The 13541-nt window shown below is 34.2% G+C and overlaps 1 protein-coding gene and 1 long non-coding RNA gene across 2 annotated transcripts; one reads left to right on the forward strand and one right to left on the reverse strand.

The window, feature by feature from the left end:
- The first annotated feature begins 1836 nt into the window (after nt 1–1836).
- Nucleotides 1837–4278, forward strand: LOC130014930 (uncharacterized). Its single transcript, XR_008789737.1, has 3 exons — nt 1837–1951; nt 3207–3294; nt 4019–4278. It is a non-coding gene; the product is annotated as an uncharacterized LOC130014930 (long non-coding RNA).
- Nucleotides 4279–10062: 5784 nt separating this feature from the next.
- Nucleotides 10063–12942, reverse strand: LOC130014647 (bark storage protein A-like). Its single transcript, XM_056104225.1, has 6 exons — nt 12674–12942; nt 12523–12590; nt 11185–11340; nt 10909–11112; nt 10586–10765; nt 10063–10365 (listed from the first exon to the last, which is right to left on the reverse strand). The coding sequence occupies exons 1-6, from the start codon at nt 12900–12902 to the stop codon at nt 10192–10194; spliced, it is 1011 nt and encodes a 336-aa protein (XP_055960200.1). The 5' UTR covers nt 12903–12942; the 3' UTR covers nt 10063–10191.
- Between the last annotated feature and the right edge of the window lie 599 nt (nt 12943–13541).

Genomic DNA, 13541 nt, shown 5'->3' on the forward strand with positions numbered 1-13541 from the left:
TTGCAGAAGTTCAAAAGGGAATGAACTCTGAGTATAATTTGAAAGGTGGTATTCTGAGATTTGGTACAAGAGTGTGCGTACCAAATGTAGAGGAATTGAAACAGAGAATTATGATGGAGGCACATGGATCTAAGTATAGTGTTCATCCTGGTTCTACCAAGATGTATCACGATGTTAAGCAGATGTATTGGTGGAATGGTATGAAAAGAGATATAGCAGAATTTGTTGCTAAGTGTCCGATATGCCAACAAGTGAAGTTGGAACATCAGAGACCATTTGGATTTTTGCAACAATTACCAATACCAGAATGGAAATGGGAAAGAATAACCATGGATTTTGTCGTTGGATTGCCTAAGTCGCAACATGGTTTTGATTTGATATGGGTTATCGTTGATCGAATGACAAAGTCGGCTCATTTCATTCCGATTAAGGTTACCTATACGGCAGCGAAATTGGCACAGATTTATATTGACAAAGTGGTCAGTTTACATGGAGTTCCTGTGTCAATTGTGTCAGATCGAGGATCAGTTTTTACATCTCGATTTTGGCAAAGTCTGCAAGAGGCTTTAGGAACGCGTTTAGATTTTAGTACGGCGTTTCATCCCCAAACAGATGGACAGTCTGAAAGGACTATCCAGACTTTGGAGGATATGTTAAGAATGTGCGTTTTAGATTTTGGAGGCCATTGGGATGAGTATCTACCGTTAGTAGAGTTCTCATATAATAATAGTTATCATTCCAGTATTGAAATGGCACCGTATGAGGCGTTGTATGGACGTAAGTGTAGATCTCCAATTTGTTGGGAGGAAGTTGGAGAAAGAAAGTTAACAGGAGCTGAAATAGTACAGATTACGTCTGAGAAAGTGCCGTTGATTAAGCAACGTTTAGAAACTGCATTTAGTCGGCAAAAGAGCTATGCTAATGTGAGGAGAAAGGATATAGAATTTAAAGTCGGAGATTTTGTGTTTCTTAAAATATCACCTATGAAAGGTGTAATCCGATTTGGAAAGAAAGGAAAGCTAGCGCCGAGATATGCAGGACCTTATGAGATTATTGAGCGAATAGGAGCGGTAGCTTATAAGTTAGCATTACCGTCTGAGATGTCGCAGGTACATCCAGTGTTTCACGTGTCGATGCTTAGGAAGTATATTCCTGACCCTCATAGACTTATTCAACCTTAGGAGGTTGAGATAGACGAGGAGCTATCTTATGAGGAAGAACCTGTAGAAATTGTCGATACCCAGATTAGGAAACTCCGTAGTAAGGAGATACCTATGGTTAAAGTGCTCTGGAGGAGCCGTACAATTGAGGAATGTACGTGGGAAACAGAGGCGGATATACGGAAACGATATCCCCACTTGTTTGCTCAAGGTAATAGTTTGTGTTGAAATTCGAGGACGAATTTCTTATAAGGAGGGGTGAATGTAATACCCCGTAGAATTATTAGTGTTTATTTTCGTGTGTGTTCGATTTTAATTGATTAGGACCTCGAAAATGTGATTTGTTATGTGTTTGCCTTAAATGTGATTTTTTGGCAATTTTACGTGTTAAAAGTGAATTTTGTGATTTTTCACTAAAAACCGTAAAAATAATTATTTTAAATATTTTTAAAGGCCCAAAAATATTTTAACTCAGCCCATATGATATGATTTAATGTTTTTGAGTGTTTGAGAAAGTTAAATTATTTTGCCCCTAGAGTTCGAATTATTTACAAGAATGCCATAATGGCAAACTTGTAAATAATTGAAACATGATTTAATATCTAGATATTTCTCTACATAAGCTTGGTGCCCAAGCAATGCATTGTCTTCTTCATTTTCTTGTGGACGCCGAATACACCATAACCACAAACACCAAGTTTTATACTTTCATTTTCTCTCAAAAATTTCTTCACGAAAATTGTCGGGAATATTGCGTAGATCGTGTATGTGTATTTGCATGTTCGTTTGAGGTATAATTTCAAGCTCAAATCTTCGTTTTTAGTTGCTGATGTTGGTTAAGTGTTAGAAACATGCATAGGATAGTTTATATGTAATGTTTGATGGATAATTAGTTGGTTTTAATTGCTAGTTTAATGGGTTTCGGTTTTAAATAATTTTTCCGTGAAAATTAAATAATTTATTTTAATTTTCTGGGCTGATCTATATGTTGAGATTTATATATGCTTTAAAGTGAAATTTTTGTGGATTAAAAATGTTAAACATTTCGGGTGTTAATTTAATTATTTGAGTTTCGATTTTTAATTGTTTTAAAGCTTAAAAATCGCTTAAAAAGGGTAAATAAAAGGATTTTTAATTTCTGGAAATAATTTTATTTATGGATGAGTTACCTTTGTGGTTGATGTTAATTAAATGGTTGATGGTTAATTTTTAGCGGTTTAATAATCGGGTTTAATTTTTAATAACTCTATTCGGCTAAAATTTGATGAAAAAGGGTAAAACTGTCATTTTAAATTCTGAGCAGAAACTATTTATGAAATTTTTTATGAAATATGTTTGATAATTATTTGTGGAATTTAAATGATTTTTGTGTAGTGCTTTGAAGGATTAATAATCGGTTTTGGTTATTAATCATTATTTCGGTTTTAATGGTTAAAATAATGGAAAATATTATTTTAAAAATTATGGGCTGTTGTTTTTACAAGATAAAAATAAAAAATGTATTTGAAAATGATTTTGGTGAATTTCGGTGTGAAAATGGCTTAAAATGAATTTTTAAGCGTTTTTAGCGTTTTTGAGTTTTCCGGCCAAAACCACCGGAATACGGTAACCGGAGTGTGAGTAGAGGGGATAGATCATGTTGGCTCAGTCCTAAACTCATTTGGCAGCAGTTAGTGCCGAAATGTTTTTGGCAGAAAATGGGGGGGGGGGGGGGGGGGGCGAGCCCCAGGTCAAAAATATTTTACGGAAAAATATTTTTGGATAATTTTGAATTGTGATATGTTTGTTGGTATTTTCTAAAAGTGTATTTTTAGAAAATTATGTGAATTGAATGTGTGTTAGAATTATAATGGAATTATAATTCTATGTTTATTTATTGAAATAAATAAACTACGTGGTGTATCGTATAGAAATACGATGACGCGGAAAGAGATAGTCGGAATCAAATTTGGTTTGTGATTATGTGGTTATATGGTTGAGTCGGTCTAGAGTATATCCTAGAATTTAGAGTTATTACATTTATTAATGTTTTAATCTCTAAATTAGATCCAGCGAGTTTTGTCGCGGAAACCGGCGAGCAAAGGTTTTGAATATTCGACGGGTGATATTTTTAAATTTGGAATAAGCGAGTACTGTGAGTGTGTTTACAACTTATACTGCTAAATATTAGTATTAAAAATATTGCGAACTGCTTTACATGATTTGCAAATGCTTTATTTTATTTTGAATTTAAATCGAATGAACTATTATACATAGTTTTGAAACCGATTTAGATTCATTGAAACATGCTTACTATTGGGCGGCAATAGTGCTGTGTGATCACCGGTATTGCATTTAGAATGTGTTTGCATGTGAAAATGGTATGTGGAAATCTGGACGACGGTCTGGAAGTCAGGCGACGGCCTAGACATATGGAAACAGATCTTCAGAGGCAACGGAATATAGACGACCAAAGGCAGTTAGCGAAACTGCCGAGATCTGAGAGGTTGAACCTTTTATTAAAAAAGTGAAATTGGCGACAGTATTTATGTACTGCCGAAATCCGTTGTATTGTAAGAAGAGTCTGAGACTTTCAAATACGTAAAATAAGAGTAATCGGATTTGACTGGCTAAAAGTACAAAAAGAGAAAATAAATACGGCCAAAGAAAAATAAAAGGTTAACCCGAATGGAATGGAAAAAAAATGGAATATTTATGTTTGCTGTGTTGAAAGCATATAGGAACATGAATCATGGTTTAGGGTTTCATATGAATCGGTAATCTGGAATGCATTGCTTTCATATTAATGTTTATTAGTCCATGTTGTACGCATTCACCAGTTTTTATAACTGACCCCGTTGAATTTAATATTTTTACAGGCGAATAGTTTGACGTGTGGATTTCCAATTTCTTGTTCCGGAAATTCCTAACTTGAACAAAGTGAGAATGACTTTCCTTTGTGTCTAGAGTTGCAGTAGCTAGAATAAATGAACGGTGATACCTTAGTAGTCGTTGGACTTATTTATGCTTTATATTTTATTATAACGCTTAAACTCTGATATTATGTAATATGGGAATGCTGTGCGTAAGTCCGAGCGACTGCACTTGAATAAAATGCGATGAACGCATCTGCATAGTGAAATGCAGTTAAGTCCATTAGAGAAATGGCATGCATAGTGAAATGCAGTAATTACCATAGTAAGGTGGTATGCATAATGAGATGCATTATAAACCATAGAGAAATGGTTTTGAAATTAAAATGCAATAATTAAAGAGAAAATTATGTGCATGTTTTAATTGGTAATTTTAATCAGAACGTTTTAAACTGCGATTTTAAAATGTTCGAAAATGATTTGAATTCCGCGAAATTTTTTATGTGATTTTTAATTTATTTTTAAGGCTTTCTACGGGTTTCGGAGCAACCACTCCCATTTCCTAGAGCCGGTCTCGACGCCGAGAATCGGGCCGTGACAGGTTTATTGTCATTGCAATTTACTATTCATAGAATTTTGTCTTTAACTTCTGTTATTTTTTAGAATAAGGGTGTCATTTAGCATAAACGCTTGGGTCACCCAAGCAATGTGATTTTATCTACTATGATGAATTGAGGTTTTTTTGTTAGCAATATCAGTGTTTTACGTTTTGATTGCTCCACTTATCAGTTAGGGTAAAGTAAAATATTACATTTTTCTACTTGTGTAGTCATGCTAATACATGTTTTGAGATCATATTGATGATTCGACGGATTCGATCCGATTTCTCGTTTCTAACTCGAATTTCTTCGGTAATCCATTTATAATCAAAGTAGTAACCATTATTTTGAATTCAGTTCTATAGAAATTGGATTATATTTGAATATATAATGGTTACCGTATCGAATTGAACGTATACGTATTGATTTTACGTTCCGATAGCGGAATTGAATCGTATGGTGTGTGAATTGGTGTTTAGGATCAAAACTTGTCGTTTAAGCACGTCAAAAAGCCTGGGAAATCGCATTTTCCGGGGCTGTGCACCAGCAATGGTGCATGAACGTGCACCAACTGAGGTGCACGAACGTGCACCAGGCAGCACGAACGTGCATGAGGCAGCACGAACGTGCACGGGGTTGCATGAATGTTAGGAGTTTCAAAATGGGTCATAACACGATAACACGATTCGCCTAACACGTAAATTTGACGAACCCGGGTTGAGGCTTAACGGGTTCGTGTCAAAAACGTGTCAACCCTTTTATGACACGAAATAAATGGGCCGTGTCACGGGTTGACTCGCGAACCCGTCTAACCCATTTATCAACCCGTTTACATACTAAAACAAATGTAATAACATAAATATAGAGGGTTATACATGTCATTTACATTTAGTATATATACACCTGTTAACTCAAATCAAACCCTAATTATTATTCTTTTCTCTTTCTATCGTTTATTTTCCCTCAATAATGACCAAACCCTTATTGTAGAGTAAACAACTTTCCTTCTCATCTCTTATCCTCTATGATTTGAATATATTAAAGACATCAAAATTTGCTTATTCATGGAGGCAGCGATGATTTTTTCAAGTGACGGCCGCGACGTTTTATGAGGACAGTGAGAGTAGCATTTTCCGACGATAGCATCAGCGACAGCTTCTAGAGATAGCGGCAGCGGCGTTTTTGGCAAGAACAGCGTCGGTTTCTGGTGACAATAGCATCAACTTAAAGCTTGGAAATTGCAGCAACATTTTCATCTTAAAATTCCTTCAATATGTAAATTAGTTTAATAAATTATATGTAAAAAGTTGTTGATTTCTGTAAAAATAGATTAGTTTATGGTGAATGATTTGCGTTTTATTTCATTTAAGAATTATGAATGTTGTTTTAGATTTTAAGTTATTTGAATTTGGATTATAATATGAGATTAGATTGATATTTCTGAATGTAAAAGTTAATTTTATATGTTTTTAAATTTTTGTATTTTAAATGGGTAGTGTTAGTCGTGTTGTTTGAATCGTGTTAGTCGTATTCGGGTTATTTATTTATTTTAACGTGTTAATCGTGTCGTGTCGTGTCACTCGTTTAAAATTCGTGTTGTGTTAGGGTTGAAGGTTTTGACACGATTAGTTAAATGGGTCGTGTTCGTGTTGACTCTTATCGTGTCACTAGAGTGGGTCGACACGACACGAACACGACCCGCCAATCCATTTTGACACCCCTAATGAATGTACTGCCACAGTTTGATGGGGGAATGTTTTCGAGGCATTTTTCCCTAACTTTCGACGCGTGTGTTCGTCGAACCGCAAATGATTAAACCTTAACCAGGACATCTAATTGACTGAAAAGGACTTGGACAATTAAGGATAATTTATTAATTAAAACATAGAGATGTTTAATTAATTTATCTATTAATCAAAGTGTATTAGAGGACTATACGTTGATATCGAGATCGAGAATAGACTATATACGATATATTTCAAGTAATGTCTATAGTCTACTCTTCAGAGTTAGAATTTTTATTTCAATTGTGTTTTAACAATTGTTTTCTAACTAGATCCGACGAGCCAGCGAGCTACCGAACCAGGAGAGTAGAGGGTGACCGAAAACGTTTTTGTGGATAACGGTTTTGTGAGTTCGCATATTTACTTTTGAATATTAATGCCAAAACGTTTATAACTCAAAATGTGATTGAAATTGCATTGCATAGAGTCGATTTGAAACCAATATAAATCCATTGGAACGTGCTATCAATTGAGCAACAATAGGACTATGTGATCACCGTTATTAATAAATTATTACATCTTCTTGCATGATAGTTGGGTCCTATGGCCAGATGCTTGCAAAGCGGCCTAGACCTAACAAGTAGTCCAGTGGCATCAATAATTCAATTTACGGCCTGGAAACCCTACACAAAGTTAAGATGGTTGTGACAATGTGAGTTCACAATTCATCTTGTGTTAAGAAAGTGAGTATAAGCTATAGTGTTAACTATAGTTAAACAAACAGGGTTTCTCGTAGGGTTTCATCTGGATCGGTTATTTGGCTGCATAAAGTATGTTTACATGCGATTTCCGCTTTTATTAATATGCTTAAGTATCTATGTGAATTCACTCATTTTTGACCCCGTTGATTCCCCTTTCACAGGTAAATAATATTATGACGTGACAAGACTTCCAGTTCTTTCTCCGGAAGTTGTGATTATATAAAGGTCACTCTAGAGCTGTAGAGTAGTTCTATCATCGCACAGTAGTTCATTTGTAAATGTTTTAACTCTGATGTGAAACAACTGTTAGTATTAACGTTTTAGGATAGAAGCATGTTTTACACAAAAAAGATCTTTTGCTCGTTGTTTATAAAGATATCTGGTTTTGATAAAAGTTTTATGTTTGTATGAAATGCTTTAACCGGTTACTTGATGCGTTAACTGATTCACACCATTGACATTGTTCTGGACAGGGTTAATTTAAGATACGTGTTGTGTACGCGTACTACCCTGAGTCCAGGAATGCATTCGCATGGTTTTGATTGCATGTTTATTTAAAGATTTTCAAATACTTGCGGAAAGAGATTGAAACCTTTTAAGTTTTCAAAACGCGAAAAGTTTTTACTGTTTTTCCTAGGCTTGCTACGGGTTTCGGAACAATCATTCCCATTCCCTAGCGCCGGTCTAGACTCGAGTTTCAGGGTGGAAATCGGACCGTGACACTTTCACATGAAAGATTTAGGTTTTTCGCAATATTTTTTAAGTCTTGAAGTGCATTCTACTTCGGCCTGTATCTTCTTACACCAATGTTAATATATCCAAGGTCTTATTTATTTGGCTGGTCTCACTATAATAAATCATGTATTTGGTAACGATAATCTTGTAGCTAATTTTGTTTTTGTTGCTAGAAAATATTTTGCAGCTAAAATTCTGAAAGTTGCTGCCATTAGTTAAGTTATTGCAGCATTTTACATCAATTTTTTTTACCAATTACTTAAGACAACGTTTTATTAGCAGCAACATGCCACAATTTTTTTTATTGCTATATGTTAATAGGAACATCTTTAGCACTATTAGCAACAAAAATATTTGCTGCTAATTCTAGTATTTCTTGTAGTGTTTACTAGAGGGTCGCTTGGTTTATACTCCCTTAGAAAGCAAATGTCAAATATCGTTGGGACGATGGTGATTTTTTCTCTGTTCCTTTTTTGTACTGACGCTTGGGGGGGAACATAATGTTTTTGACAATTAGTCGGGTAAATATTTCATTCTTTGTCCAACAAGTTAGTCAATTTATGTAAACACATACGCACCTCCATTTCATTGTTGTTCGTCGTATTATTTGCTATTTTTAAGGAATTTATAGTCAAGGTCTTTTCTTTCCCGTGGCCCGTGGGTATTCCTATCTGTTTAGTTTCATATAGTGATGCAAACTGGGCTGATTGTTTTGATACTTGATGTTCTATTACTGGTTGATGCATGTTCCTCAGCGAGTCTTGTATTTTGAAGAAACAAGATGGAATATCTAAATCTTCAACCGAGTGTGAATATTGCGCTATGTCTTCTGCATGTTCGGAAATTGTTTGTCGTTGAGGCCTATTGGAACTTGGATTTTCTCAAATTGAGCTCACTCCGCTTCAAGCGGATAATACTGGTACCATCTAAAATTGTTGCTGATTCAGTATTTCATGAACGTATGAAACACATTGAAGTAAAATACAAATGTGGGCCTAGTTTGGATGGCTAAGGCGTCTCTAAGTGCATCAAGAGGTTGTGGGTTCGAACCACGCCTCCGTAACTAACAACTAACAACTGAGACTCTAAAGAGTCGATTACCATCTTTGATTAAAAAAAAGTAAAATACCATTCTATTCGTGTTACATATGACACTCTTCTTATTACACTTCCTCACATTGACGTTGGTTTTCAAACAGCTGCAGTGTTCACAAAGGCCCTTCCCCGAGATCATCATCAATTTATGGTTGACAAATTGATATATCTTAATCATCCAACATCAACTTGAGGGGGATATTAATGGCATAATATATCAGAATTCTTGCATTATTTGTATCTAGTTAAGTTATCTTTCGTACCATATAGTTGTTCGCCTGGAAATATTCCGGACTCGAATCTTTGAATTTATAATCGGGATCGGTTTGAGGTTTGATACTTTAACGAACCTATGTAGATATTCGCAGGGCTTGTTTGGTTAAAAACACTTAACCACGTGATCTAAAGAGTAATAATCTGAGAGTTATGAACTCAGGCGAGATTAATACCGAAAACTACTCCTAAATTAAAACAATCCGGAGATTGCGAGATAAAAAGCACTGGGCTTGGTTTTTGATTGATTGATTTGTTGATACAAAAATAATGAATCTCTGAGCTATTTATAGCTCCTCATACTCAAGACTCCTAATCCAACTAAGACTAAAACTCTTAATAGAAAATCACTCCTAATGAGTTACAAATTCCTATAAAACAGAAAAAGCAATAATAAAAAGGCTTTTCGTTGGGCCTGGATCCCTAATAAGCCCATATGAAGTTCTACCCAGTAATTTCCTGGGCCGGTGTAAACAATAGTATATCATTGTCAAAAGTTAGAAAGATTCGGTCCGTATTGAATTTTTTTAACATTAACGATAAAAAAGTAAAAAGTGAGAACATTCTATTTCGACAAAAGACCCACACTCAAGTTACATAGCTTTGGGTCTGCTATCCCGATCATGATTTTTGTATTAGTTGTATGTTATTTCTTGCTTCATTTAGGTTGTACACTGAGTATCATTTAAGGAGAAAGATCTATAAAGATAAAGCATTCAGCCATTTTATTCAAACATCGACATGATTTGGAAAAGAAAAGTTGAAGCTTTAAAAAATACCCTGATTGTAGATTCTCAGTCAGTTAACTAGCTTCAGTAAAGCAAATAAATTTCTATTTGAAAAATGAAAATTTATAATCTAAATGACAAGCAACAATGTTCTTGATTTGTTATTCAATCATCATAGTAGTTCCATTCTCCAAGAAACTCAAAAGTTGAAGTTTCTGTAGCATTTTACAGCAACATTCTGTGATGGAATACTACTTCAAAGATTTAGGATGCGAAAACATCTAACGGAATATTTTTGATAAATTGAAGAACAACTTTAACAGTATTAAGAGCAGCAAGTGAACCAAATGTATGAATTGGATTCTCTCCTGATTGACTTCCTGCTAAGTCAGACATTCCTCGGATTACAATCACTCGAAAACCATTTGACAAGCATGTCTGCAACAAAAACAGCAGTAAAATAAGAAATTTATGTCTGTCATTATAGTAGCCTATGATGTTCTCTTTCATTCTTTAAAAATGCTTCTGAAACTCTATGTTTATAACCTAATTCTTATAAAAAAATGTCGTTTTTCTATTTTTCGTTTTGACATTTTCCGTTTCCATGCTATATCGATAGTAACTAATGATTGTAAATTAATAAAGAAGGGATGATTACCATTACTACTGCAGAACTCTCCATATCAGTTGTTGAAACCTCAAAAGTTTGGGAAAGGAAATCTCTATAAGCTGCATTGTCTAGAAAACTGTTGGAGGTTGATCCCTTGAGTCCAGCTACTAACTTCGGCTTTTTCGGAAGGCACAAACTCGAGTTAACACACTTCTCCAGTTCCATTCCCTGAAGAATTATTCTTGTAAGCTTTACGGAAATCAAAGGAATGTCAGACTTAGACTAAAGTTCATTCTGATTCGGTTAAAATGAATTGATTTGGACGTGAATGAATAGAAAGTTTAGTTTAACTTGTAGATCTCAGGCTTAACCTCCAAACTGGCAGCAAGCTGAAGCCAATCCTGGCTTACTTCTGCCCAAAACAGACGTGCTGCAGCATTACCCTCCGAAAAGAATTGCTCATGTCGGAACCCGATTTTCCCCAGCAGATTGGTGGCATCACCTTGTGGAACATTGTAGCCTCCAATCTTCATTTCAGCAACATTTTTAGGGTAGTCCACTATTCCATTTTGGTTCTGCCAATTAAAATAGTTGGTTTCAAGATAACAAATCCACACTTTCAAGAGAAATGAGTTAAGAATTCATACTAGCCAATCCCAGAGTCCGGTATTAGCAAATTGTTTCGGAATGGATACATCTCCGATAGACATAGAATTATTCATGTTTCCAGCAATGCCGAAATGAATTATTCCAGTTATGTCGAACAGATCCAGCATTTGTTGTGTTGCTGCACCAGCATTCACCTGTTTGAGCCAACGGCAACATTTTTCGATGAGCGATTACATAGGCATGTCATAAAATAGAGGACTTATAACCTGTCTGGAACGAAAATTTATCGAGTCCTATGTTTCGATTTTCAAAAATGCTTCTGTAACATATTCCTATAAAAATACTGTTTATCATTTCAGCGTTTTCATGTTTCAACATTTCATTCCATGCAACATAGGCTTTAACAAATTAGATACAGGTAGGGGTACTGCTTAAATTAAAGATCATTGATGATGTCATCCATAATTAAAATAAAAAATTGTAATTTATAATTAGAATTTATGTAACCTTTTACTTAAAACTCCATGTTATGATCCGTGCTATTAAAAGTGAAAATTTAAATTTTTTATTTGAATTTAGTTTCTAATAAATTTCGGATAAAAAAAAGTGAGATCATGAAGTTCATGACTTTTGGATTAAAATGAACCTAAACTTTACATAAACGTGTCAAAAAAATTAAACAAATATTTAAGAATATTATATTTTTTGTTTTTGAAAAAGGTTATTAAATATTTATTAAGTATTTACAAGAGAAAATTATAGAAAATTAAAAGTTAAAATAAAATAAGTACAATAATCATAATCATAAGAATGTATTAGACAATTAAAAATTAAACTAAATAATAACAGAATAATAATCATAATAAAGAAAAAAATATTATAAGTCTATTTCTAGAAATGGTTTTACTAAAAAAATATATATGAGGGATTGACTTATAATTTATCCATATGCTTCCTCCAAAGTAGCAGCGAAAGGAACTCATTTAAAAAATGCAAACCATCCAAAACTTACGTGCATTTCTTATATCATGTAACCCACAATAAACTGAGCTATACTTTACTTGGATTATATGAATCTAATAATTCATTGATTTATAGTTAAACTATAAATTTCAGTTTGAGTTGAGTTATAAAATTTTTGTATAGCCCTACGTAGATTAGTACTAAAGGCGTTTCTAGCACTCGAAGATCTCGAGTTTCCAAAGACATTTTTTATATGAATGAGTTATAAATATAAAATTCCGAAGTTTCAGAAGGATTTCTAGAACAGAAACGAAACGTAGGATTCAAAGAATTTTCGGCCAACAACCACAAAAAGTCTAAGAACTTAACAATCAACTCTGAGTTAGTGACTATGAAAGCTAAGAAATTATTACCAATCCAATCCCACATCTAACATAGATAACTTTCCTGTCATAGATTCTTCCAACTCGGAATCTTCGTCCTGCAAGTTCAGACAGTCATTACTTTCAAAACCAAAACAAATAACAGTAAGCATGACAATGTAGTTGAACTTGAAGTCCTAACCTGATAGATCCAAAAACGGGTATCTAGAATCCGATTTGAACGCTCCGGTTGAAAAGAAAGCCTTCTCTTCGGGCGGATACACCGTAATGAGACCGATATAAGGCCCTTTCTTGTTGATCTTCTTGATTCTGCCCCAAGAAATTTTCTTCTTTGATGGTATACCACAAACAGATACAACAGCAAACAATAAAATCAAAACGACCAACATAAACCTTAATCTGCCTGCCATGCCTTAGTTTATTACAGTGACTTGATGAGTCTTGCACAAACATCCTAAATATATATAGATATCTAAAATGTGGGATATTAAGTATGTAGGTCATCAAACATTTCTCAAATTACAGAAAGGTCATTAGACAAACTTTTCTTACAAAATGGTCACTGAATCATACCTTTTATTACAAAAGGGTACACCCCGATAAAACGTACCGTTTTCACGCAAAAACGCACATTTTTGCTTACGTGGCAAGCCAAAGTTATAAAAAGGAACATAGTTTTAGTAGCCTTTTTGTAATAAAAAGGTATAACCCAATGACATTATTATAATTCACGAAAAGTTTAGTGTTCGTGACAACATAAATATTTTTATAACAAAAGGTATAGTTTAGTGATCATTTTGTAAAAAAAAATGGTTTAGTGACCTTTCTATAATGGTCAAATGTCGTAAAGAGGCCAAACCTTTTAATAAAAGTTTCACAAAAGTTCCGACCTTTTAATTTTGTCGATTTTGACCAAAAACTGATTATTTGGTTTCAATTGTGGCCAACTCTCAATTTGCTTTTAATTTGCTTATGTGGCGCCTACGTGGCATGCACATATATTGAAAGGTCGGGACTTTTGTGAAACCAAATAATCCATTTTTGGCCAA

The sequence above is a fragment of the Mercurialis annua genome, linkage group LG8 (genome assembly GCF_937616625.2).
Source record: "Mercurialis annua linkage group LG8, ddMerAnnu1.2, whole genome shotgun sequence".
Taxonomy (NCBI): domain Eukaryota; kingdom Viridiplantae; phylum Streptophyta; class Magnoliopsida; order Malpighiales; family Euphorbiaceae; genus Mercurialis; species Mercurialis annua.

Excerpts from the sequence above, each read along its gene's own strand:
- LOC130014647 (XM_056104225.1), bottom strand. The coding sequence starts at position 12,902 with ATGGCAGGCAGATTAAGGTTTATGTTGGTCGTTTTGATTTTATTGTTT. Across the intron at positions 12,591-12,673 it reads CCCGTTTTTGGATCTATCAG|GACGAAGATTCCGAGTTGGA; the intron begins GTTAGGACTTCA and ends CTGAACTTGCAG. Across the intron at positions 11,113-11,184 it reads CCGGACTCTGGGATTGGCTA|AACCAAAATGGAATAGTGGA; the intron begins GTATGAATTCTT and ends TTTAATTGGCAG.